General features: G+C 43.1%; 1 protein-coding gene across 1 annotated transcript in view; it reads left to right on the top strand.

Moving 5' to 3' along the window:
* Positions 1 to 26,819, top strand: part of Heatr5a (HEAT repeat containing 5A) — a 113,601-nt gene that overhangs the window by 5,056 nt on the left and 81,726 nt on the right. The window contains exons 2-10 of the mRNA XM_059279247.1: positions 9,774 to 9,976; positions 11,124 to 11,335; positions 12,955 to 13,063; positions 14,763 to 14,912; positions 15,749 to 15,923; positions 21,436 to 21,593; positions 22,899 to 23,154; positions 24,145 to 24,300; positions 26,430 to 26,680. Of these exons, the coding sequence (XP_059135230.1) occupies positions 9,851 to 9,976; positions 11,124 to 11,335; positions 12,955 to 13,063; positions 14,763 to 14,912; positions 15,749 to 15,923; positions 21,436 to 21,593; positions 22,899 to 23,154; positions 24,145 to 24,300; positions 26,430 to 26,680 (1,593 nt within the window). The 5' untranslated portion in view covers positions 9,774 to 9,850. The remainder of the gene's footprint in view (positions 1 to 9,773; positions 9,977 to 11,123; positions 11,336 to 12,954; positions 13,064 to 14,762; positions 14,913 to 15,748; positions 15,924 to 21,435; positions 21,594 to 22,898; positions 23,155 to 24,144; positions 24,301 to 26,429; positions 26,681 to 26,819) is intronic.

The raw sequence follows: 26,819 nt of genomic DNA, 5'->3' as shown, positions 1-26,819 counted from the left end.
GGTCAGTGTTTTATCACAGCAACAGAAAGTGAGCAAGGACAGAAATTGGTACCAGAGGGTGGAATGTCGCTGGGAGGGACCTGACCTTGTGCCTTATGCCTTGGACTGTTGTGTGGAGGATTTTGGAAGTTTGGGTTGGAGAAGCCATTGTGTGCTCAGACTTTAATGAGCTGTTATGGGAACTTAGAAGATGAGAATGCTGGGAGGCGTGCAGACAGTGGAGGCCTGGCTTCTGAAATTTCAGAGTGAAGTTTGAGAGTGTCTTAAGACTATGAAGGCCATTTGTGTGGTATGTTTGAATTAAGAATCTGTGGAAATAACACCTTTGATTTACTGAGGCAATAGATACTGGTTAGCTAGGGCTGAAAAAACAGCTGTGGTCAACAAGAGACCGGTATGATTGAGGTGAGACTTTCTGGGGAGTATTTCCTTAGGGTCAGCACATAGACTGTGGTTCAGAGGGTTCAAGGCTGCATCTCAAAGTGGCAGCTGAACTTAGTGATGTGTAAGTGTCCCCTGTGTGGTGCTGGTTTTGCAGGCATGGTAGTGCAGGATCGGGGTTCTGGAGAGAAGCTGAGGCTTGGCACCATGTAGCAGGTCCCTGAAGAGCGGCTAGGAGGCCCCTGGTGAAGGCGCAGTCTCTGTTGCAGACCCAGCATATTAGCAATACCAGCACCATGGGGCAACCACTACCAACATCCCCAGGTATGGAGGGAGCTGGCCTGAGCCTGTGAGACAGCTTGTATGTGTTGCAGGTGGCAGAGCTGGAGAAATAGAGCTTCCCAAGCCCAGAAGACTGTGAGTCCCAGATGCTGGACGTGGAGCTGGAGAATTTGCCGGGTGTTGTTTTTGTGTTGACTTCAGTATAGCTAAGCTTGTTTTTTTTTTTTCCCCACTTAGAATAAGAAGTATCTGACTTATTTTTAATTATACAGGAGCCCTCAGTTGAGAATTGTTGGACTTTTTGTTTTGTTTTTGAAATAGGTTCTCCCAATGTATCCCTGGCTGTCCTAGAATTCATTATGTAGACCAGACTGATCTCAAACTCAGAGATCTTTCTGACTCTGTCCCTTAAGTGCTTGACTTAAAGGTGTGTACCATGATGCCCAGCTTTTTTTGAGACAGGGTCTAATAATGTCTCCTTGGCTGTCCTGGGACTTTGTAGTATTTACTTTTCTGTTGCTGTAATAAAACATCACAGCTTAAGACAGCTTATAGAAGGCAGAATTTGTATGGGCTTACAGTTCCAGAGCAGTAAGAGTCTATCATGGCAGGGAAACGTGGCAGTAGCAGCCATGGTGGCGGGAACGGGAAGCTGGGAGTTCACATGTTAATACTAACATGAAGCAGCAAGATCAAACTTGAAGTGTGTGGTGATTTGAAAGAAAATGGCCTGCAAAGGGAGTGGCACTTTGAGGCCTTGTTGGAGGAGGCATGCCGTTGTGGATGCTCCAGCTTCGCTCTGTGTGACACTCAGTCTACTTCCTGTTGCCTGCATATCAACATGTAACAGCTGTTGGGGTCCAAAGATCAACCCACAAAAGACCACCACTCATGTATGCAGAAGCAAGAGCAGTTATTTCTTGAGAGAAGAATTCCTGCATGCGGGGGTCAGCCACACAACAAATGGTGATGGCCTCCAGAGAAGCCGCAGGCTCCTTTTATGGACAGCCAGGAGGGATTAGGTCATCCTAAACATGATTGGCCAAGAGTATGTTTCTGATTGGCTGGGGCTGTAAGTGTGCAATATCTCCTCACCTGCCTTATCAGAAACAGAACTGAGACCTAAACAGGAATTGAAACTCAGGCCTGGTAGAGGCTGGGGCCAGGAGAAGCCCACCATGGTGCTACCGAGGCCTCTCACAGCTGCCTCTCCAGCACCATGACTGTCTGCACGCTGCCATGTCCCGCCATGATGATAATGGACGGAACTTCTAACTAAGTGAGCCACCCTAATTAAATGTTCAGCACCATGCCTTTCTGCACGCTGCCATGTCCCGCTATGATAATGGATGGAACTTCTAACTAAGTGAGACACCCTAATTAAATGTTTTCCTTTATAAGAGTTGCCGGGGTCACAGTGTCTCTTCACAGCAACAGAAACCCCAACTAAGACAAAGGAGCACCAACTTCTAATCTCAAAACCCGTCCCAGTGATGTGCTTCTTCCATCTAAACCTCCCCTGACATGCCACCAGCCAGGACTAAGTGTTTAAATGCCTGAGACTGGCGGGGGGGGGGGGATGCTTTTTATTCAGACCACCATAGATGGGACTGGAGAGATGGTTCAGCTGTTAAGAGTCCTTAACAGTTCAGTGGCTCATGCAAAGGACCTGGGTTCAGTTCCCAGCACTCACATGGTGCTCACAGCCATATGTAACTCCAGATCTTGAGTTCCAAGAAATCTGATGCCCTCTGTGGGCACCAGATATACAGGTGATGCATGCACACACACACACACACACACACACACACACACACACACACACACAGCAAAACACTCATGCACATAAAATAAGTAAATCTTTAAAAAAAGGAAGAGGGGGAGGAAGAGAAGAAGAAACCACCATAGACCCTTAATGTAGAGCAGTCTGGCCTGGACTTCCAGAGAGCTGTCTGCCTCTGTCTCCCCAGTGCTAGGATTAGCACCAGTGGAGATGTTGGATTTTTAAAGAGAACTTGGACTTTCAAAGCATTGAAAATTTTAAAGACTAAGGGACTTTAAAGTTGGAGTGTGGCAGCGGTCCTTTGTGGTCTCCGCTTTGGTTCTCGCCCCAGGTTCTTTATTTGAGCACCTGCCTTGGCTTGATGATGGACTTGATGGGAGGATGAAGCCAAGTAAACCTTTTTCAACCTCTCAAGTTGGTTTTGTCCAGTGGTTTATCGTAGCAACGGAAAACAAGTTGGATAGAGAGGGTCGCAAATCCAAGGCCTGTCTAGCCTACAGGGTTCCAGGCTAGCCTTAGCATCCATGAGACTGCCTCAAAATCAAAATCAAGAGGGCACTTAGTTCAGTGGGTGTTTGCCTAGCATGTGCAGGGTCCTAGGTTCAATTCCCAGTTTTCATTAGTGGTGGTTATACAAGTGTGTTTATTTTGTTTGTTTTAGGTTGTGTTTGTTTGTTTGTTTGTTTGTTTGTTTTCAGACAGGGTTTCCTTGGCTGTCCTGGAACTCCCTCTGTAGACCAGGCTGGCCTCAAACTCACAGAGATCCATCTGCCTTGAGAGTGCTGGGCTTAAGTAGTGCACTACCATGCTCGGCAGGTACAGTTTTTATTTCTCATTATTCTTTCTTAGTGTTGGTTTCTGCTGCTCAGTCTTTCCTCACCCCAGAACACTTCCTTGTGCACTTCGTGTCTTCTGTGTGTAGTCTGGGCAGAGAGAGACCAGAACCCACTGTCCTCCAGTTGGAATTTCCAGTGGCGATCTCTCTTTCTTAGATCTAACTTGCCATTCTCTTACCCAGGCAGTAACATGCCATACTCTGGAAAACCAGGGGGAAGGAAATCCCGTGCCCACCTTTGCCCTTCCTCACTCTAACTTCTTCCCAGTTCTTGGTCCGTGTGACTCCCGTTTCTTTCCTGACCTACCCTGGTTCTCTGCTCTGCGTCCTGTCCCCACGGTTCTTGGGGCATTGTACATGTGCTGTCCCCTTACCTTGTATTGTGAAAGGGTGAGAAAAACATTCTTCCAGTTCCTACCAAGCCTGAGGAAAATCTTGAAATTTCCGTACAGCAAATGAATTGCTGCTACATATGTATGTTTTTTTCATTTATATTAAAATAAGGTTTTTGGCTTTGGAGTTTGGTAAGAAAACATAGACCTATTTGGTTATATGGGTGTATATTCAGAATTCCAAGAATCAAAATTTAAATTTGTGATAACAAATGATTTTCAGTTTGGAGACAGTGTGAACATGCACTTACTTAAAATGGAAATGACGAGATTTGGGGAGATGGAGTAGTAGTTAAGAGTGGACACTGCTTTTGCCCATGACTCAGGTTGGGTTCCCAGCACCCATGCTAGGCAGCTCATAATCATCTTTAATTCCAGCTCCAGGGGACCTAATGTGAGCACCTACACTCCAAGGGTATATACCCTTCAACACACATGCATAATTTAAAATAAGTGTAGACAAAATGGTTGAAGTTGTAGTCAGTTGGTAAAGCGCTTGCCTTCCAGCTTGCTTTCTTGAGACACTGGGCTCAGACCTTAGCACCTAGTAAGAGGGCGTGATAGTGCAGGCCTGGATTAGGAGTGGTGGGTCTAACGCTGTTGGTGCTGAGATTTGTGTAAAATAATTGTCCTAGTAACACCACCATCCTTTGATCGCAAAACATAAACAACTGCAGCTGCGTATTGACAGCTTCTGTATGTATCTAAGTGTATACAGTCTACTTACTCATGATTTTCAGACAAGGGCTCCTGTACCACAGGTTGGCCTCAAATTCTGTGTAGCCAAGTATAACCTTGAACTCCTCATCCTCCTGTCTCCATCTCCCAAGTGTTGGAGTTACTGGGGTGTCCTTCCACATCCAATTCCATCTTTACAGGAGCTGCCGTGGCAGTATCCTCAGATCTTCCACCTCTGTAAGCACTTCTTAGAAACCGCTCAGAGCCGGGCGGTGGTGGCGCACGCCTTTAGTCCCAGCACTCGGGAGGCAGAGCCAGGCGGATCTCTGTGAGTTCGAGGCCAGCCTGGACTACCAAGTGAGTTCCAGGAAAGGCGCAAAGCTACACAGAGAAACCCTGTCTCGAAAAACCAAAAAAAAAAAAAGAAACCGCTCAGAAATTGACTGAAGCCTTAGGAGGTGAGGCAGGAGGATGAGGAGTTCAGGGCAACCCTGTCTCAAAACAAACACAAATAAGAAACTGTCTGAAGTGTCTGGGAGATACCCCTTGGCAAGTTTGCACAGAGTGCATATGACAATATACTGATATCCTGCCTCGTGGCTTTTCAGAGTCTCGTTTATTAGCATGTTCGTATTTTTCCTCATTGAGGCAGTTACCCAGTACCTCAGGATACTCACAGTCAAGAAGACAGCACCTCATTTTTCTCTTGGTGATGAAGCACTAGCTAATGCCTTGTGTGCCTTGGGAGGTCCTGTTCTGTGACCTGCTGTTTTCAAAGCCCTCATCACAAATGGGGGCCTGAGGTTAGAGGACTCAGCTGTGCTGTAGGTGATTACTGTTGATTTGGGGGGTTGCTTCAGTTTGAAAAGCTTAGGTTGGTAAAAAATGGTTTTGTATAGAGTTGGTGTTTGTTCAGCCTTATTTAACAAAAGCAGAGAAACTGAAGACGGAGGCTGAGCTGAAGCTGCTGTGGTGCCTTTTGAGTAGTGAGAATCAAGAAACGTGTTGGAAATTTAATCCAGTGTCGTGCAGGACTTGGGGCACTTGGTCCCGCTGCACTCGGTTCCATTTTCTGATTATTCTCCACGTTCTCCGGGGACACACTGGCAGACCAATCCAGTACATTATCTTGTGTCTCATCTTCTCCTTGTCGTCATTATTTTCTTTCCTTCAAAGTAGTTTTAAGAAACCAAAACGACTAAAAAGATTGTATGTGTGTTTAGGAAAGCTGCCTCATTTTCCACCTTGGTTTTCCCATTTGTAAGAGAAGGCAATAAAAATAAGCACTCCAAGGGCTGGAAAGCTGGCGTGGCGTGTAAGAGCACGTACTGTTCTTGTAGAGGAGCTGAGTTCAGTTCTCAGCACCCGGGAAACTTAAAATAGAAAAAATGAGGGGTGAGGAGGTGGATTGGCGCTTAAGAGTGCATACTGCTCTTGCAGAGGACCCTCGTTTGGTTCTCAGCACCCGCTTGAGACAGCTAAAGCCACCCATCACTCCAGCTCCAGGGGATCCAACGTCGCCGGCCTCCACAGCATTCATGTGTACACATAGACTTAAAAAAATAATAATAAATTTTTTAAAAATAGCTACCCTATCAACCTTTTTGAGGTTTATTTAAGAAAATAAATGTGGCCGGGTGGTGGTGGCGCACGCCTTTAATCCCAGCACTTGGGAGGCAGAGCCAGGCGGATCTCTGTGAGTTCGAGGCCAGCCTGGGCTACAGAGTGAGTTCCAGAAAAGGCGCAAAGCTACACCGAGAAACCCTGTCTCGAAAAACCAAAAAAAAAAAAAAAAGAAAATAAATGTTACACACTTAGAGTGTTGCCCAACTGCCATAGTAAGTAATCAGATATTAGCAGCCGTTAAAATTGCTGCTGGCATTAGAGTTGGAGCAGTGGTTTTGTGAAGTCATTTTTTTCAAGCAACTATACTTTGAGAAATAGATCCCACCTAGGTGTGGTGCTGCCTGGCTATCGTCCGAACTACTCAAGAAGCTAAAGGAGGAGGATTGCAAGTTTAAGGTTAGCTTAGGTAGCATACAGCAAGACTCCATCTTACAAAAGGAAACCTATGTCTAAACAATGCTATATGTGTTCACTTTCAGTAGATAAATCAGTTCCTCTCTCAGCAGAAATATGAGTGGAAGAGGAAATTAGCAAAGTGGAGTTCTTCAGTGTATGTAGGGTGTGGCTGTATTACAGTTTGCAGGAGGCAATGCTGAATCTGCAGCCATCTTCCTAAAGCCAGACTTAAGTCGGAGCCTCTGTCTGCAAAGTGTGTTCGCTTCTCGCCTTCAGAGTGCGGCTGTGTGGGTCTCAGGTGTGGCCGGCCGGAGGGGGAAAGGTGAGATCGCCTTAGGAACTGGCTGCTGCCCTTGAGGAGAGTGCCTTATGGGGACTGCATGGGAAGCATTAGTGGGAACTTTGTGCCCTGCTCTTGGGCTCGAGCTTTTTTGCTGAATTATTTATTATCACATTGTATTAGCTATTTTGCTTCTTGATAGATCATTTTACACCACAATATTGCTGCTGTCTAAGGAAGAAAAATGTCTTCTCAGCAGCACCGTCGGCCTCCTGAAAGGGTAATTTGATCCTTAAGATGGTCATTTGCCACGGTGATCACAGAACATTTATTTATTTTTCCCTCTAGAGTCATAGATACTGAGGACAAAAGTACTGTATGCTTAGTAGGTTTCTTCTAAAAAAGTGTACCTCTAGCATTTCTGAATTCTGTCCTTAATTGTGAATGTTTCAGCCAGTTCATTTTTCTAATTCTTTTTCCTTGTGTGTGTGGCGTGCATGCATATAAGCTTAAGACTGGGGGACATGCGTGTAGGGGCTGTACAGACAAATGCCTGAGCATGCCGTGAAGGCTGAAAGTTGGCCTCAGGGTTCTTCCAAGTCGCTTTCTACCTTACTCACTGTGGCACGGTCTGTCAGTTGAACCCAGAGCTCCTCATATGGTTAGTCTGGCTAGCCAGCTTGCTCCAAAGATCTCATTTCTCCCTCCCAAATGCTGGGATGATAGGCAGGTTGCCAAGCTCACCTAGCATTTACCAGGATGGGTTCTAGGCTCTTGACTCTGATCATTACTCTGTGTGGCAGATTCACTAGCCACTGGGCCATTTCACCAGCCCCATTTTGGTAATTCAAGAAAGGGAAAAGCTTTATAAATAAGCTATAATTCATCTTATTTCTGCAAAACTCTTAGAAGCATTGTGTTATTCTTTGGGTTTGATTGTTTATTTGTTTGGAAACAGGGTTTCACATAGCCCAGGGTGGCTTCAATGTCGATGTGTGTCTAAGGATAGATAATCCTTGACTACTGTCTCTACCTCCCAAGTAGCGGGTCACTAGCCAGGTGATGCCTGGATGTTTGTCTTGTTCTTTGCCCCTTAAAGGTGACACTTCTGAAAGAAACTAAGCTGGGTTTTGAGTGACTCTAGGTGCCCTGTCGTGGACAGTACTGGGCATGTTGGCAGAACTGATTAGGAAGAAGATGGCTGCAGCACAGTGAGAAGCCAGTTAGAGCTGGACAAAGGTGGGTTTTGGTCAGGGATAGGCCCTGACCTATAGACGTGGGTCCATAGTAGCTGACATAGTAAGATACGGTGTGGAGTCTTCCACGGGCCTTCCAAATGTCTAGTAATTATGATGATGTGGTAGTGTAAACATGTTATACTAGGAAGCACCCAGAAAGAAATCAAATGAAATAAGAACCTTCCTACATCTCACACCTAATTTTCTAATATACCTTCCTGGCTTTTCTATTGAAATGGTTAGTTTTGCTTAGGGAAACGCAGAGCATGCTTTCCTGATACTTTAATTACCTGTAGCAGTCAGTCATTTCTCTTTGCTGCCTTAGAGAACTCGTGTGGATGTGTACTCCTTTGCATGTGCTCCGTGCTCTGGATGGCAGCTGCGTCTCCTGGAAGCTGCTGTGGTTTTGTTTCCTAAAAGGGGTCTTGCTGTGTTCCTAGGCCGGCATCTAGGCGCAAATGATCCTGTACTTTCAGTTGCTTCAGTAGCCGGACTAGAGGTTTGAATCATCACACTGCAGTAGTAGTCTTTTTTGTTCGTTTTATTTTGTTTTGCTTTTCAGCACAGGGTTCCTATGTTTAGCCTTGGTCATTCTGGAACTCACCCCATAGACCAGACTAGCCTTGAACTCTCAGAGATCCACCTGCCTGTCTCCCGCGTGCTGGGATTACAGGTGTGCACCATCGTACCCAGCCAGAGTAGTAGTATTTTTAATAAAATTAATTGTATTTGGGGTGTGTGTGGGTGTGGGGTGTGTGTGTGGGTGTGGGTGGGTGGGTGTGTGTGGTGTGTGTGGGGGGGTGTAACTCAGAGGACAGCTTGCAGGAGTCCGTTTTCTCTTCCTACTACGTGGGGCCTGAGACTTGAACTTACACTGTCAGGCTTGGTGGCACGTGCCTTTACTTGCCGAGCCATCTCTCTGGCCCTCAAATAGTATTATTTATTTATTTTGTAGACAGCTTTTAAAAATTACTTGGATAATTTTTCTGCATTTTATTGTGATCTTTTTAAAAGTACAAAAAATATAGACTAGTAAAATGACCCCTCTCGTGTCCACCGCTTATCTGTTAATATTTTGCCGTATTTTATGGTTGAGTTGATCATTTAAAAATATGTTACTGCAACATACTTAAACAAAGACTTCCTTAAAAATAAAATATGGGCACTGTCCCATGCTCATATCACCTGTTAAAATTAGTGTGAATTTCTGTGTTCTGTGCAATCTAGAAAGGCTCGGTGCACAGAGATGCTGGTGAGTAGACCCATTATTAAGGCTACAGGGTCTGGTCACACAGATGTGATCCATGCCTTACGGTTCTGGAGAAATCCCCCACGAGCCATCAGAAACGTGTTCACAGCTGAACTCCAAAAAGGTGACTCTGCTGGTGAAGACGGGTGGTCCTAAAACACCTCAAGCTGCAGATGGTTCTTGATTGGACAAGAGCAGTCGCTCCAGAGACCCAAGCCAGAGTAGGGAAGTGGTCAGGTTCTCTACAGGGTTTTAGTACGCTGGCTAGCTATTTGGTCACTTGTTAAAATACCTATGACACACTTTAATAGAAAGGTATTTAGGGTGCAGTGAACACTGAAAATCTAACATTGACCTCATTAGTTGACCCTGAAACTTGGAGAACTTAAGTGGATTATCTCTTGGTTTTAGTGATTTTGTTTTGTTTTTGCTTGTTGACAATCTGCCCTGTTTGGCCCGCCTGTCCTTTTGAATGGGAAAATGAATTTGGGTCAGCTAACTGGAACTTACTATTGGGACCTTTCTGGGATTCACCCTGCAGCAGTTCTAAGGATATATTTAGCCATGCTTTTACTTCTTATAGAATTTTCCAGCAATCCGATCGCCTTTCACAGTGTCTTGCTCCCGTTGCAGGTTTTGGTCCTTGGGTGTACTGACTGCGTTTATAAATGAGAAGACCTGTGACCAGCTGAGAGAATTCGCTGCAAGGAATGGAATTAGCTCACAGCCTGCTGCTCAATGAAGAAGCGTCTAGTCAGCTAGGTGAAGTTCAGAAGGCTGAGTTTATTTTCGAATGGCTGAGATACTTGGAGAAGCTTTTGCTTGCAACCAGCAGGGTGGGTAACATCACAGAAGCTGGTTTGTTCCATAATGTGCCAGGAATGTTTGGTTCCATTTGTTCGTTTCTTGCTTTGTCTATAGTCTATATTAGTTTGTAAAAGGTACAGTTTCTTAAGACTTAGCAATGAAATGTGATAGATTCCTTGCCGCTTCTGAAATGTCACTTTTAATTTTACAAGTTCAAAGAAGCAGAAAGCCAATGTTTGTTGTAGTACTTTAAAAATACATGTAACACTTGGACTGGAAATATAGCTCAGTAGTAGTGTTAGCATGCATGAAGCCTTGAGTTCAGCTACCAATACTGCAGAGCTTGCGCGCGCACTTAATCACAACCACAGTGTATTATGTTTCATCTTCATTTATCTTTTGCATCTTGTGTTTCTCCAAATACATGAAGTCCTGATGTCCTATGGGGCTAAACAAAATCCCATTGGAATTTTACTTTCAAAAACTGTAAGAGGTGTCAGAAGAATATGAATTGATTTTTATATTCCCTCTCATAAAGCTCATGAAATAGATGCAAAGAAAGAAAACTGATTTCTCATATTGTGTGCCTACACCTTTGGCCGTGTTGCATTCATGGACGTGAGGTAGCAATTCTGGACACTCTCGAATCCATCTAAAATGAGGACGTTTATATAATCACAGTGTTGTACGTAATACAGCACCCAGGTGCCATTAGCGTGGCAGTGACTGTTTCAGAGCGCACACAGGTAGACTAGAGCGACACTGTTAGCATTTGTACACATTTACTTGTAAAAAGAAAATGGTGCTGGTCTTAGGAAGCCACTGCAGGGTCAGCTCTTGCTTTGGGTTATAGGCCGCTGCCTTACACTGCTCACATAAGTGAATGGGGGAGTTGGCTCAGTCAGAAGCTGTGACATCACAAGTTGTGTGTCTGTCAAGCAGACTTAGAGGAAGTAGAGCCCTGTCTTTGTGAGTGGACTGCAGTGTGTTTCAGAGTTTCCTTTTTGGTGACAGCAAAGCGAAGAACCACTTGTCAGTATAGCACAGTGCCTGAGTCTCCAGCTTGCTTGTGATCCGCACTCAGGATCACCTTGGGTTTTCCTAGGGAAGGTTTGTACTGTGCAGTCACGGGTAGTTATTTTAACTTGCCGTTGTCTGTTGTGTCTCCATTTGTAGAACGACATAAGGGAGAAGCAGAAGACTCTGGTTGGACAGCTCTTGTCCTTGCTGAACAGCTCCCCGGGGCCTCCCACTCGCAGACTCCTGGCTCACAATCTAGCCACACTTTATAGTATTGGAGACACATTTTCTGTGTATGAGACAATTGATAAGTGCAATGATCTTATTCGTAGCAAAGATGACTCTCCAAGTTACCTTCCCACCAAACTGTAAGTTAAACATTGGAACCCAACAATACAAAATACTGTTTCCTTGTGTGATTTTCTAAAGTATATAGATATACTAATAATAGCCTATTTTACACTCGTTTTGAAATTGAGCATAAATTCATTTTGTTTTGATTTTTCTTTTATTATTTTTTTCTTTTATTTTATGAGACAGGGTCTCTCTAAGTAGTCCTGGCTATCCTGGAATTCCTTATGTAGATTTGCCTGGCCTTGAACTCAGAGATCTGCCTGTGTCTGTCTCCTGAGTTCTGGTATAAAGGCGTTTGCTACCGTGCCCAGCTTGATTTCTAATCTATGAAAACAAAAGCAAAACAAAACCGAAAAAACAATTTTTATCTTGGCAACGGTGGTACACACCTTTAATCCCAGCACTTGGGAGACAGAGGCGGAGGCAGGCAGTTCTATGAGTTTGAGGCCAGCCTGGTCTACAGACCAAGTTCCAGGACAGCTGGAGCTACACAGAGAAACCTGTCTTGAAAAACCAAACCAGCCAAACAAAAAAACTCACAATATCTTCCTGTCAAGAAAGTCCTTTTAAGCATATTTTAGGGGAGCCGGAGAGATGGCTTAGCCGTTAAGGTCCTTGTTGCTCTTACAGAAGACTCAGCTTCAATTCTCAGCATCCACATATTTGTTGGCTCACAACTACCTCTAACTCCAGTTCCAGGGAATTCAGGGACCTCTTTTCATCTCCACAGACACCAAGAGTACATATGGTACACATACACTCATGCAAGCAAAACACCCATACACATAAAATAATTTTTAAAAAATTTTAAGAATCTATAACTCAGTAGTAGAACACTTGCCTAGCATTCAGAAGGCCCTGGATTAAGTAACAATAAGAGTAAGATGGAATGTCACTCATGGCCTTTTCTTTAATTCCTGATACTGTAATTAATAACAACAACAACAATAGCAAAGACTAATTAAGACATAGTAAGTCACTAGGCAGCGGTGACCCTTTAATCCCAGCACTCGGGAGGCAGAGCCAGGTGGATCTCTGTGAGTTCAAGGCCAGCTTGGTCAATAGAGTGAGATCCAGGACAGGCACCAAAACTACACAGAGAAACCCTGTCTCAGACAAAAAAAAAAAAGACAGGATAAGTCTAGCTTTGAGATTAAAAACGTCTTCCTAAGTTTTTGGTAGGTGAGTGTTTAAGAATGTGTTTTCAGTTCTTCAGATTTTGTTTATTCTTTTATTAAGTTCTTAGTAAACTAAGACAAAAAATATAAGTGAATGATACTTTATCACAGTTAAAAGCATTTTAGGGAGGTGGAGAGATTCCTCTTTGGAAGGCCTTAGTTAGATTCCTATCCCCCAGGGTCAGGCCGCTCACGATTCCTGTAACTCTAGCTCCAGGGCAAATCTGATTTCCCCCGTGGCTTTTGTGCACACTGCTCTCACATGTACAAATGCAGACACAGGCATACATATACCAGCATCATTTTTAAAATTTTAATATCTGAGGATACTTCCTAACAGTAGGGCCACCAAGAGTGGCAGAAGTTTTAATAGTCACGTTTACATAGTACTAAGATGTTTATACCACCACCCCTTCTTGGTCGTGACTTCGTTTCTGATTTCAATGTTGTTTCAGTGCTGCTGTGGTGTGTTTGGGTGCCTTGTACAAGAAGTTGGGTAGGATACTGGCTAATGCCTTTACTGATACAGTGGGGAATATTCTTAAAGCTATGAAGAGTGCAGAGGTAAGTGCAACTGAAGAATTCCATGCTCACATCTTACGTGTTTGTGTCTTCTGCAGTTAGTAAAAGGTTTACATTCTTCAAGCATGCAGAGGTATCTGTGTACCTTTATCTATAAATTAAATATATCTAGACTGCGTGTAATGTTGGAAAATAGATTAGTTATTCTCATTGGAAAGGAATAAGCAGTGTGTAGCTAGAGGTAAGGCATGGGGGTGGGGGACGAGGACCTAGAGGGCCTTTTAATGCCAGGCCAACAGTATAGTCTTGGCTTTTTCCTCTTGATACTGCACATTACTCCCTGGAGCACCTTTTGTTTTTAAGACTGATTTAATTTAACTTCCAAGATCCTGTAAGCTCTCAACAACTATAGTTTTACCAGTTTTTAAATTAAACCAATATGTTAATAAAAAAATTTAAGTCTTAATATTTAGACTAAATATTAAATTCCTAATATTTAGGAATAATGCTAAAAGATCACAACAGTTGTTCTTCTTTCTTTCTTTAGAGAAGCAGTCTAGAAAATAGCTCTGAAGTCATTTATAGAAAGATAGGCCAACTTTGCATTTCTGAAATGTTACAAGAGAAAACATAAGAAAATTAAAAAGAAACCCCATTAAATTTAAGATTTGTATTAGAGTAAAAAACCTTCAAGGTCTGAAGTCTGCACTACTGAACTGGTGAGGGACCAGTCGTGCAGAATTCTTCTCAGCAGTATTTTCCAAAAGATTGTTGATGTTTGGGAAGGCTTTCTGCATCAATAAATTTGGTTTTGCCCATGGAAGGGGAAATTCTCAACAAGCCCTACCTCCAGAAAAAGAACTGCACACAACCTCTGTGTTTTGAATTAGTACTCACCAGTGCTGAGCCCCTGTTTGTTATCCAGTACAAGTGGTCAGCCCTGAAGTCATTCATATGAGCAAGCGCGAAAAGGACTCAGCAGGGTGTGTGTGTGTGTGTGTGTGTGTGTGTGTGTGTGTGTGTGTGTGTGTGTCTGAGTTTTTTATTTTTATTTTATGTGTATGAGTGTTTTGCCTACATGTATGTATGTGTACCACATGCGTGCCTGGTGCTCCTTGGAGGCCAGAAGAGGGATTGGATCCCATGGAACTGGAGTTACAGATGATTGTGAACTGCTATGTTGGTGCTGAAAACTGATCCTGGGTCCTCTGCTAGAGCAGTCAGTGCTCTTAACCGATGAGCCATCTCTCCAGCCCCCCCTCCCCCTTTTTGATGATGAGATTGGATGCAGAGCCTGGTGCATGCTAGACAAGAGCTCTCACTGAGGTACAGCTATGGGTCAGGTTTGAGCCTCACAGTACTGGGATTCTGTTATAGTGAGATGTAATATGTACAGATAGTACTTTTTAAATAGAAAAGTAAATGGTTAGTATTTGTTTTGTTTTGTTTTTGTTTGTTTTTTTGAGACAGGGTTTCTCTGTGTAACTCTGGCTGTCCTGGAACTTGCTCTGTAGACCAGGCTGGCCTTGAACTCACAGAGATCTGCCTGCCTCTGCCTCCTGAATGCTGGGATTAAAGGCATGTGCCACCACTGATGGTCAATGTTTCTTAATGTCAGAATAAGTTAGTCAGTACATAAAGAAACCTGAATTTTCTTCCATCTGAAGTAAGCTCAGTGTGTAATGCTGCCCTCTCTGTGGACTTTCCACTGTTCTTTACATTGTTCTTTTCTTTCTGGCAGTCTCAAGGCCGCTATGAGATCATGCTGAGTCTGCAGAGTATGCTGACTGGACTGGGTGCTGCTGCTGCACCTTGCCATAGGGATGTTTACAAAGCTGCTCGGTCCTGCTTAACAGACAGATCCATGGCTGTCCGCTGTGCTGCTGCCAAGGTAAATATCTAACTGCCACTTGCCTAAGCCATGTACGAAGAGAGTGAGTCCCCTCTGAGCGCATTAGGCTCAGCCACCTGATGTCAGAGCTGTGGCCTTGGAAATTAGCTCATGGGGTCTGGTGCTGACGTGTGTGCAACCACAGGCCAGAGAGTTAGATGAGTTTCCCAAGGTTCATAGCTGTATCGTATGCATTGCCAGGATAGGAAGGGCAAGTTTCCACACTTCCAGATGCATTCTGTTTGCCGTGTGTTCCCTCTGTACATGTGTGAACTAAATGTGTATGTTAGAGTTATTATTGTTCCAGATTAGTTTCATTTTTTTTTAATTTATTTATTTATTATGTATACAGTGTTCTGTCTGCAGATATCCCTGCAGGCCAGAAGAGGGCACCAGATCTCATTACAGATGGTTGTGAGCCACCATGTGGTTGCTGGGAATTGAACTCAGGACCTCTGGAAGAGCAGTCAGTGCTCTTAACCTCTGAGCCATCTCTCCAGCCCCTAGTTTCATTTTTAAAAAGTTATCCTTGACACAGTTGACTGGGCAGTACAGTGAAGTCACTTGTTATTGCTGGATTTATTACCACAGTTGTCATATTTAACAGGTTGTCTCTAAAGGTGTTGTTTTAATGTGCTCTGGGAAGTAGAAGGGGCTTGTCCTCTCACTTTTCTTGTTCTTATGTATATGGGTTTTAATAGTTCCTGGTTGTTCCTGTATACATATAAAATACTGTGAAATTGTGGTTTTGTTAGACCATTATATTTCTACAACTTAGATATGCACCTGACATTTATATTGTGTTTTTTCATTATCTTGTGTGTACATTTGCATAGTGTCTTCTTGAACTCCAGAATGAGGCCATCTTTATGTGGAGCACAGACCTGGACAGTGTGGCCACACTATGTTTTAAGTCCTTTGAAGGTTCCAATTATGATGTGAGGATTTCAGTTTCAAAGCTACTGGGCACAGTGTTGGCTAAAGCTGTAATTGCTAAGCATCCAGGAGCAGGTAAAGTTATTTAATTATTTTCAGAGCGTCTTCTTTAACTCTCCTCTGTTGATAAATACATGTAGCATTACAGCTACCCATTCTTAATATTTGAAAAGCAGAATATGAGTCAGTTGCCGTTCACAAACATTGCTGTAGGTCCTAAAATGTCATTCTCAAATGATTCAGTAAAAAAATTAGAGGATAAAAATCCAAACAATTCTTGAAGTGTAGTGTGCTTTATTCAGTTATTGTCTTTTTAAAAAATGAATTTTGGCTGGGTGTGGTGGAACCACACCATTAACCCCAGCACTCGGGAAGCAGAGGCAGGCAGATCTCTGATTTCGAGGTCAGCTTGGTCTATGAATCAAGTTACAGGACAGTCAGGACTACATAGAGAAACCCTATCTCAAAAGAAACAAAATAAAACAAAAAAAGAATATTGATGTAATTGTGGTATTTCAATGAGACATAAGACCAAATTTTGAAAATTATTTTAAGGCTATATTTTATTACATTTCATTTGTTATTTTCTAGGTTGGTATAAGGGCATAGCTGATATGGATAATTTCAAACAGATGTGTGGAATTTATTCTTTTTGGACAGTTTTGTTAGTTTCATTCCCTCTTTATAGTCTCTAAGCAGTAAGCGAGGAAGGGCCATTTTTAAAAACAAAGATTCCATATTCAGTATGTGTAAAGCACTGATGGATAACTGAAAACTTTGTCCTTGTATCCTCAAAGATAAAAAGCTCACACAAATGAAAACATAACTTCTCTTGATCTTGGCTCAGATACCCTCAGACCAGAAGGCATAGCCTGAGCGATTTTAAGATGTGCAGAATCCTAAAGCCCATCTAAATTCTTACTTCATCAGTTGTTTCATATAACTTACGTGTACATTATTTGAAAAACATTACTATAGAAGTGATGCATTGCTATCTAGAGGAAGAATCTACTGTTCCTCTAAAACATTGCTCCTCGACTAGGGGTGAGAGAGGACGGAAGTGACAGCATGTTAGGATCCCGGAGGAACAAGGTCCAACCTTCTCCTTCTCCAAGTGAGACCCACAGACCCATAACCTAAAGTTATGACAGGAAACTTCATAGTCTTGTGATTCACTCAGATGCTCTTATTTGGAGGGGGTCAAGCGGCCTATACTGAGAAGAACACACACACACACACCCCAAACCAGGAAAAAGAGAATTGCATTTAAAAGGTAAAAAAAAAACTTAGTCACCTAAGAAATTGAGATTAGAACCTATGTTTATTCAAACTCTCTTAAAAATGTCATTACATACCTCCACAGATTGTCTTTGCAGTAGTACACAGATGGACTGAAAAGCACAATGTAGAATTTCATAGTAAAAGTGCACAGTATTTAACCTGTGCCGCTTGTAGAAGCAATGAAATAAGACTACACAAAGGAAGAATCAGCTGTACTCTCAGTGAAACTTTCTCCTACTCTTTTGTTTGAGACTCATTTTGTGTCTTTAAATTCTACCTTGTTGTGTAGCTACAAGGTGATCTACAAGTCATAGTAGTGTTATGTTTTTTATTTTGTTTTATTGAGAGTATCCCAGGCCAGCCTTGAACTTGTGATGCAGTTGAGAATCATCTTGAACACCTGATTCTCTTCCATCACCTCCGAGTGTTGGAATCACAGGCGTGTGCCAGCATGCCAGTTCCATGCTGTGCTGGGGATCAAACCCAGGGCTGTGTGCCCTTGAAGAAAGCACTTTACCAACTCAGTAGCTTCCACAGCCTAGCTCACTTCTTACATGATGTTCTTGAAATCTATCCATGTTTTATCTTACATTCCATAATTCCTTTTTTGAAAGAATCAGTATTATTCTGTTGTGTGCATATGCTATGTCTGATTTACCTGTTGATGGTCATTTAGATTGTTCCCACATGTATCTTAGCTATTGAGAATAGTATTGCAGTAAATACGAGAGTACTAACTTCTCTGTGTGTCTGTCAGGTTCTCTAAAGGAATAGACGTGATAGAGTAAACATATATATTAGAGTGGCTTACAGGCTGTGGTCCAAGTAGTTCAACAATGACTGTCTCCTGACAGAAATGCCAAGGCCCTGGTAGCTGTTTGGTCCACAAGACTGGCTGTCTCAGCAGTCCTAATCTGGCGTTATAGTCCCATGGAAGGTCCTAGAGAGCTGCCAGATTTTAGTCCGTGATAGAGTCCTGAAGGTTCTAACAGCAGTGAGGGAAATGGCTCAGCAACAGAATAGATGATCTTGTCAGTAAGAATGAGGACAGACAGACAGACAGACAGAAAGCAACAATTTCCTTCTTCAGTGTCTTTTTATGTGGGCTTCCACCAAAGATGTGGCCCAGATTTAGGGTGAGTCTTCTACCTCAAAAAATCCAAACAAGAAAAATTCTAACAATGTAGCCAGAGTTTTCCTGTCCTGCCAGCTGCTCCCAAATAAACACACTGAGGCTTATATTAATTACAAATGCTCGGCCAATAGCTCAGGCTTGTTATTAGCTAACTCTTTCATTTAAATTGACCCACATTTCTTATCTACGCTTTGCCACATGGCTTGATACCTTTTCTCAGTACAGCATGCCCATCTTGCTTCCTCTGATGACTCTGGGCTCCCCCATTCTTCCCCCCAGCATTCTCAGTTTGGCTTTGTCGCCTAACCTTATTCTGTTTAGCTATTGGCCAATCAGCTTATTTATTAAACCAATCATAGTGACATATATTCACACAATGTAAAGAAATATTCCACATCACAAGTGTGCCCAGCTGCTTGGGTTTTAGTTCATTCCAGTTGTAGGCCAGTTGACAATCAAGATTAGCCATCATACCTTGGAAACCTGGTTTCAGTTCTCTTAAGTAAATATTCACAAACGGGATGGCTGTATCATTACAGTGCTTCTAGTTTTAATTTTTTTTCCTTGGGATTTGTAGGTTTGCCCCACCATATTCAGTTTATACACACTTAGGGATAAAACCCAGTGCTAGCCAAGCACTACATCCCCAGAGCGGAGCCTTCCTTCTGGGTACTTATTCATAGGTCTCCTGTGACTCCTCTGGCACTTAGCATCTGTCCAGCTGAGCTATAAGTATATCCAGTTGAGGGTCTGGAGCATGCTCAGTTCTGGGTTGGAGAATAGAAAGTTCAAGATGAGCCTTGAGCATCTTGTGCCAAAATCAGGGAGCCTCTGTATTGCAGAGAGATGCCTCCTGGTCAGATCCGGGGCAGGGTTATTATCAAAATGACAGAAATCTTTATAACCTGCTGAGTAAAGGGATCTGTGTGTCCATGCTGAGTCTAGGGAGGTTGGGAGAAGGGAAGAGCTGCTTTCACATGGTGGCATGGCAGCTGGCCGATACAGAAGAAGGAGGATGGAAAGGACCTTTGTGCAGTTGTAGTAACAGTCTACACAGGAGTTCCCGGTGGATTGTGGGTAGAAGTTGTCTAGTACTTTCAAGTAATCTCATGGCAGATATGTAGAGAAGGCTAGCCTTACTCAGATGTTCAAAGCTGAACTACGGAGAGAGGAACTGTGTCAGTTAGGAGGTTCTCTGCCAGAATTCTGAGAAAATACCAGACTCATTGAAATCAGAGCCAGTCTATGAAACAACTGGCCAAAATCTAGTCTTCAAAATGAGAAAGAATGAATTATGAGGAGCCCAGGTACAAAGTGTTTGGGAGTTGACTGTACCCTCCTGCAGCTTTCCTTTCTTTCTTTCTTTTTGATTTTTGTAATTTGAGAGATTTTAAAAATCAGAACATCCCAGATGTAATCTTCTGAGACCCACACTCCCCTTCCCTGACTCCCCTTGGTCCCTTAGCTTGACTTTCCAGTCACTTGTAGTGGCTCCGTCTCGACTGTACCCCTCTACTCTGTTGTCGCCAGAGTACCAGAAGAACAGATTTTACGTCCCCTTCTCCTGGCGGTCCCTTTGGCTCTCACCTTTACTGTGATGACCTACAAGGTCGTTGTATTCTCTCTCTCTCTCTTTCCATGCCGTGCTCTCTCCGTCTTCTCCCCTAGCCTGTCTATCAGCTGACTGTCATGGCTGCATCCACACTGCTCTGCTCCAACTCAGGGGCACTCAGCATTGCTCTTTGAAGCCTTTTTGAAAGAAAAGGCCTAGACACTGTTTCCAGACGCACACATGCCTGGTCCCTGCACTCTGACCTTGTTCCCATCGCCCTTCCAGTGAGTCTCTGAAACCCCCTGCATCATGCACAGTGTCCCCACCTGGTCTCTACTCTGTGCCAGTCACTGTCCAGTGCACTGCTGATTGTGTCCCCGTGTTCACTGTTCACCTTCCTGGGATGTGGACACGGGAAGAGGTTTGCACTGTTCACTAATGTTTCTCCGGGATCCAGCAGATTCTCATTTTCCAGGTAGTTTCCTCTTCTTTAGACTCTCAAGTAGATTTTAATGGAAGTTAATTTCTCTGCTACTGTATAACTTGAATTCATGGGAGCTGAGCTTTTTACCACTGGTTTTCAGATGGTAAGAGAAAAGTGAGTCTTTCTTTAAGGTTTTATTTTCAAGATGTTCATGATGAGAAATTCAGAAATATCAGACAAAAGACAATCTTGATCTCCTGCCCTAACTGGCCTTTTAACAGTTAAAGCCTAAGAGCCAATTTTAGTAGTTGTAATGATACTAAGATTTTATTTAAGAGACTGACAGAATAATAAAAGTTATACTTGCCAGTTGAGAAATTTTAACAGGAAAACATGATGGTTACTTTATGTAAATTTCATTAAAAGTTATAGAACATTTGGAAAACTTCGTGTTTTAATTTCTTCAGTATTTCTGTTTTTTTAAGATTTTTTAATTTTTTTTAACCGTGTGTTGTATATGTGTGGGAGTTTGTGCCTATGAGTGCAGTTCTTGCGGAGACTTTGGATCTCTTGGAGCTGAAGTTCCAGCCACCTGAAGTGCATGTTGGGAACCACTCGGGTTCTCTCCTACAGCACTGTGTGCCATCTCTCTGGCCCCTCTTTAGTGTTTCAGATCTTCAAAGCACTGTTGCATTTCTGTTTGTGATGGCGCATTTTGTTTTATGTTTTCTCTTATTTTGAGAGTATGTTTGCCTTTTCGTTTCTTTGAGGAAAGAAAGCAGGGGAGCAGGGTCATGAAGTGGAGTGGACTTGAAGATGTCTGTGCAAGGGCACTTCCGACTCTTTTTCCTGGGGGCTAAGGATTGAACCTACAGCTCTGTATGTTCTAGGCAAGCATTGTACTGCATGGTACATCTCCAGCCCTTCCGGGGCTCATTCTGATGGACCATTAAATCATCACGTGACTTCTTTTGTCTAGTAATAGAATCTCCTGTGGTTTTCCACTGCATTTGGATTTTTACTTTTTCTGTCAGTATGCTTGCTTTTGGCAAATGGAGACCACGTATAAATGTGTCTGGAGGTGTAGCTCAGCAGCAGAGCATGTGCTTAGCATGCCTAGATCCCTGGATGGGTCTCCAGCACTAAAATGTGGTCTGCAAACTATGAATTGCTGTTTTGTTCTTTGTCATGGCAGCCTCGAGGCAAAGTGCTCGCAGAGTCTCTCTGGAGGAAGTTCTGGAATTGCTGGGAACGGGCTTTCTGCGTGGGAGTTCAGGATTCCTTCGAGCCAGTGGAGATATGCTGAAAGGAAGCAGTTCAGTCAGCAGGGATGTTCGGGTTGGAGTTACTCAGGTCGGAATCACAAATCGGTGACCTTCGGGCAAATCCCACTGGCCTGTAGTGAAAGTTTTAGTGTCTGACTCCACAGTGCAAGGTTGCTAGTTGTGCTCCTGTTTACAGATAGATATGGTGAAGCTAAAATATTTTTTGAAAACAAGGTTACACGTTGAGAGACTCTTGTAACCCAAATGTGGTTTTAATTTTTAGTAAGGGGTTTTACTGATTTCCTTTAAATCATAATCAGTTTTTCCTTTCCTGGTGCTGTTGTATGTCTGTGGCTTAACATCTCTTCCACTGTGTTTATGTACGCTCATGCAGTACAATTTAAATATTAGTACTTATTATTTAATGTGTCATATAACATCTTATAAGATTTTAACTCCTACAAAAGATTATGGCATGCAGTCTATATTTTTGCCGTGTAATTTTCCGTCCTAAACACAAATTTTAAAGCAAAATTCTTGGAAAGGTTTCTTAGAGTCAAACAATGTAAGGCCACTGCATGCTCCTCCTAAGCCGTCTTTTTCCTAAGTGTTAGGAGTCAGCACAGGCAGTGCGTTAGGGACATTGGTGCTGGGCTGGAGGTGACGCTCACCCAGCAGAGCATGCCTCCCATGTACAAGATCCGGGGTGGACCCTAACATTTACTAAGTCCAGCCAAAAAGGAAGTCGGTGCATGCTGAAGATTTTAAATGAACAATTTAAAATAAACGAAAAACCCACCTGCTTCCTGATGGATTGTGCTGTATGACTAGTTCGTGAATGTGTGTGTGAGAGATTCCCAATGTGACTGTATACTGTTTCCTTGTCCGTATTGCTTGAGAAGACTGCTGTCTTTGCATCTGCAGTAAGAAACCATTAGCATTCGTGGGGATAAAGAACAACAAGATGACTGCAAACTCCTTAGTGTCTAGAACAATCTTTGGGGTTACAGTATTGGAGGGTAGCTAATAGATTTTGTGCTCGTGTATCTGAATTCGGCTTGCTTGTTCAGAAGGTCGAATGGCTTCAGGCCTTTGTTCCCGGAAGCCAGGGACACATTTTACAGCATAGCTGGCAGTGTCTCTCTGCTGAACATTCAGCAGAGCCTGACCAAAGTAGAACAGAGGAGCAGCCTGGGTGGAGTCTGCATCGACAGGCTGTAGCTTCAGTCTTGCCACAAACAAACAAGAACTACCGCTGCAATAACATGTACCCAGACTAAGTCAGAAAGGGATACAGTGTGTAGGGGAAATTCTGCATGGTTTTGTGAACAAAAATAAAATTGATTTGCCCCTGAAATGATGAATTTTGAAGATGAAATTGCTTTCTTTTTAGGCTTACGTGGTATTTGTTTCAACATTAGGAGGAGCTTGGCTAGAGAAGAATTTTGCTATCTTTCTTTCTCATGCCCTAAGCCTTGTATCACAGTTGAATTCTAAAGCCACTCAAACCCAGATTGATGCTGTCTGCTGTCGCCGGTGTGTTTCATTTATCCTCCGAGCCACTATAGGAGGCCTTCTCGGAGAAAAGGCTCAGATTGCTGCTGCAAAGGATATTTGCCAGACCATCTGGAAGCTGAAGAAAGTTATGGGTATGGATCTACTGAAAGAGTCTGGCTTACCAGTGTCAGAACCACCCCTTTGAAAAAGCGATCCTGCTGTATTACTATAGAACAAAAATACTTTTTTAAGTTTATTATTTATTCATGTGTATATATGGCCATGTTCATGTGTGCTGTCTACACACATGCATGTTGAGTGCCCAAGGAGGCCAGAAGGGGGCATCAGATCCCCTGATTGTTGTGAGCCACCCAACTTGGGTGCTGGGAACCAAGTCCTCTGGAAGAGGGGCTAATGCTTTTAACCATTGAACCAATCACCTCTCCAGACCCCTAACAAAAATCTTAAAGCTGGTCATGACAGTTGCTCAGAATTCATGTTATGGTTCCTATACAAGTTACGATTGCTGTTTTTAAACAGGCGATTTCAGGTTATATATTGTCCACTCTAATCACTCTGAGTATTCTTTCACTTGGTCTTAGCTAAAAGATGGAGAAATGTTAATCCAGAGTTTTCTTTCTCATTGTCCATAGCTGACAGAGTAACAAGGGATCTGATCATGTTGCTTGAATTGAATCTTAGTTCAGGGGCTAGAGAGTTGGCTCAGTGGTTAAGAGTACTTGTTGTTCCGACAGAGGACCTTGATTCAATTCCCAGCACCCACGTGGTGACTCATAACTGTCTGTTACTCCAGTTCCAAGGGATCTGACACCTTCATCTGACCTCAGGCACCAAGCACATGTGTGTTGCACATACATGCATACAGGCAAAATGTTCATATGCATATGATAATAAAATTAATGATCTAAAAATATTTTTCAAGGTATTATCTTAGTTCAAGGTCAGTTCATTCTCTATGCAATTTTGAATTTAAACATTCCACTTACCACCCAAGGGTTTCCTATTGATCAAGTGGATGTACTGTATTCACCTTGGCCCTTACGTTTTTCTGCTCCTAACACTGACTTCCTATGATACATGTTTATAAAAGTGATGCATCAGTAATTCCTGTGTTTCTCCAGATGCTGTATTGAGTGATGGTAATTTGGAAACCCGCCTCAGTTCCACGGATGTAGCAGCCAGCCAACACACACTAGTTTGTGCATTACAGGAACTTGGAAATCTCATACACGGTCTTGGCACTACAGCCGCACCTTTGCTACAGGATTCCAGTACAGGTAGACCTGTTGTTTGTGGCTGTCTCAATACTCTATTTCCCTTGTACTTGAGGAGGGAATCCCCTTCATATGAGTAAGCTAGAGCAACCGTATCTGGTGGCTTACAACCACCGGTTAACTCCAGCTCTGAGATCTGATGCCCTCTTCCGGCCTCCACGGGCACCTGCACGTACCCTCACACATAACACACACGAAATAAATCTTAAAAAGATGGATGGATGGATGGATGCATGGATGCATGGATGGATGGATGTCTGGATGGTTTTCTGGATTTGGGGATTTGGTGGTTGGTTTGCCTTTCTTCCCTTTTATAATTAAAGATTGTTCTCTGGCGAGGTGTGATGAGGTGCACACCTTTAATCTCAGCACTCAGAAAGCAAAGGCTACCTAGTGAGATTCTCTCTTTACAAAAAGCTGAGAAAGTTGTTTCCTAACTCTCCTCATTCCTCTTTCTGAAGACGTTTATTGTAGTGGAAAAACTTAGAAGTAAGCCTGGACCTCTCCCCTGCAGTGGAAACCTCACTGTCTGTAGGGTATCTGTAATCATTGCCTCGGAGATCTTTATTTAATAAGTAGCCTTTATTTCGTTCTGAAGACAATTTTCCACCTTTTAGAATAATTTGTCAACAGTGTGACGTCCTCAGATAGCAGGAAGTTCACGCCTTTAAATCACACAACTCAATGGTTTTGAGATTTCACCACCCCGCTTAACTGCAGAATGTTTTAATCACCACGAAAGAGTTTATCTGTCAGTGGCCGTGCCTACTTGCCCTTCCCAGCCCGATGACTACTCATCTACTTCCCAGTTCTGTTAGTTTACGTACTTAAGACGTTTCGTGTCAATGAAACGTGGTCTTTAGTGGTCTTTAGTAGCTGGTGTCTTATTTATAGTCCTTTCTGTGGCTTCGTTCTTTGTCATGATTCCTGCTAACTGTGTACCTTTGTATTTACATAATATTTGTGTTTTAGGCTCTTTAAATGTCTATAGCAGTTGGCAGGAACTTCCATGTTTCAAAGAAGGTCTGCCTTGAATCATAATAAAGAGAAACTTTTTTGCTGTTCACTGTACTCTATCATGTTAGTGAGTTAGTGGGTTAGACCACTGAGGTCCTGGTGAAATCTTGATTTTAGAATTTGTGCTCAGGGCTGGAGAGATGGCTCAGCAGTTAAGAGCACTGACTGCTCTTCCAGAGGACCTGGGTTCAATTCCCAGCACCCATATGGTGGCTTACAACCATGTGGGACTCCAGTTCTAGAGTATCTTCTCTGGCCTCTGGGTCCTGAGCATGTTTGTGCACAGACATATATTCAGGCAAAACACCCATACACATCAAATAAAATTAAAAAATAAAAAAAATAAAGAATTTGCTCTCAGATAAGGGCCACGCAGTAAATAAGAAGTATTTTACTGTGTCTGTAATGTGCTAAAGAGATGTTTTTAGAGGAGCAAGTAAGCTGTAAAGATGGCTTAGAGGTTCAGAACATAACCCTGAGTTCCAACCCAGCACCCATGTCAAGCAGCTTACAACTGCCCGTAACTCCAGCTCCGGGCATCCAGTGCCTCTGTCCTCTGCAGGTACCCACTCACATGAACATACGCATAGTTAGAGTAATAAAAGTCATCTTTCTTTAAGAGGGGGTTAAAGGTGGTTTTGTTATGTATTGGTAATTTTAGTTCCTGGTACAATATTGAATTAATGATCTCAAGGTAAAATGTGAGAAACACCAAGAAATAAAAGCTTTCTTTTGTGTATTGATTTAGCATAAGCCCATTTTAATGAGCTAATGCTAGTAGTGACCTCTACATTAAAAAAATAAAAACAGGCCAGTGGTGGTGCATGCCTTTAACCCCAGCACTCAGGAGGCAGAAGCAGGCAGATCTCTGAGTTCAAGGCCAATCTGTTCTGCAAAGTGAGTTCCAGGACAGCCAGGGCTATTACACAAAGAACCCCTGTCTCAAAAAACAAACAAACAAAAAACAAACAAATTGTTTAACTGTCTCACCTTCTTCATTATAATTTGGCTTTCATAGAAGTGGTATATTTTGTATAGAGGTGGCTGTCATTCTTTTGACTGTCGTGCAGCTTGAGTTCTGTCTGTTTATAAGTGATTGCTTTGCTCCCTTGCAGGCCTTCTGGACAGTGTCATTGCGGTGGCCCTGCACCCTAGCCTTTCTGTCCGACTGGCAGCAGCGTGGTGTTTGCGCTGCATTGCTGTGGCCTTGCCTTCCCAGCTGACGCCTCTCTTAGACCGGTGCCTAGAACGGATTGCAGTACTGAAGTCTTCACCAGAAGCAGTGACTGGCTTTAGTTTTGCTGTGGCGGCTTTGCTAGGTGCAGTGACGCACTGTCCTTTAGGAATTCCTCATGGAAAGGGCAAGGTAATGATTTTATTCTCTCTGGAGAGATGTGTTCAGATTTCCCTGAAAGTGGGTTGCTGTTGGTGTGTTCCCCCAGTTAAGGTCATGTGGGACGGCTGTCTTAAGCAGTTGCCTGATTATTCCTCATGTTGAACACTAG

This window comes from Peromyscus eremicus, chromosome 14 (assembly GCF_949786415.1).
Source record: "Peromyscus eremicus chromosome 14, PerEre_H2_v1, whole genome shotgun sequence".
Classification (NCBI taxonomy): domain Eukaryota; kingdom Metazoa; phylum Chordata; class Mammalia; order Rodentia; family Cricetidae; genus Peromyscus; species Peromyscus eremicus.
This window is presented reverse-complemented; position numbering and strand designations above follow the sequence as displayed.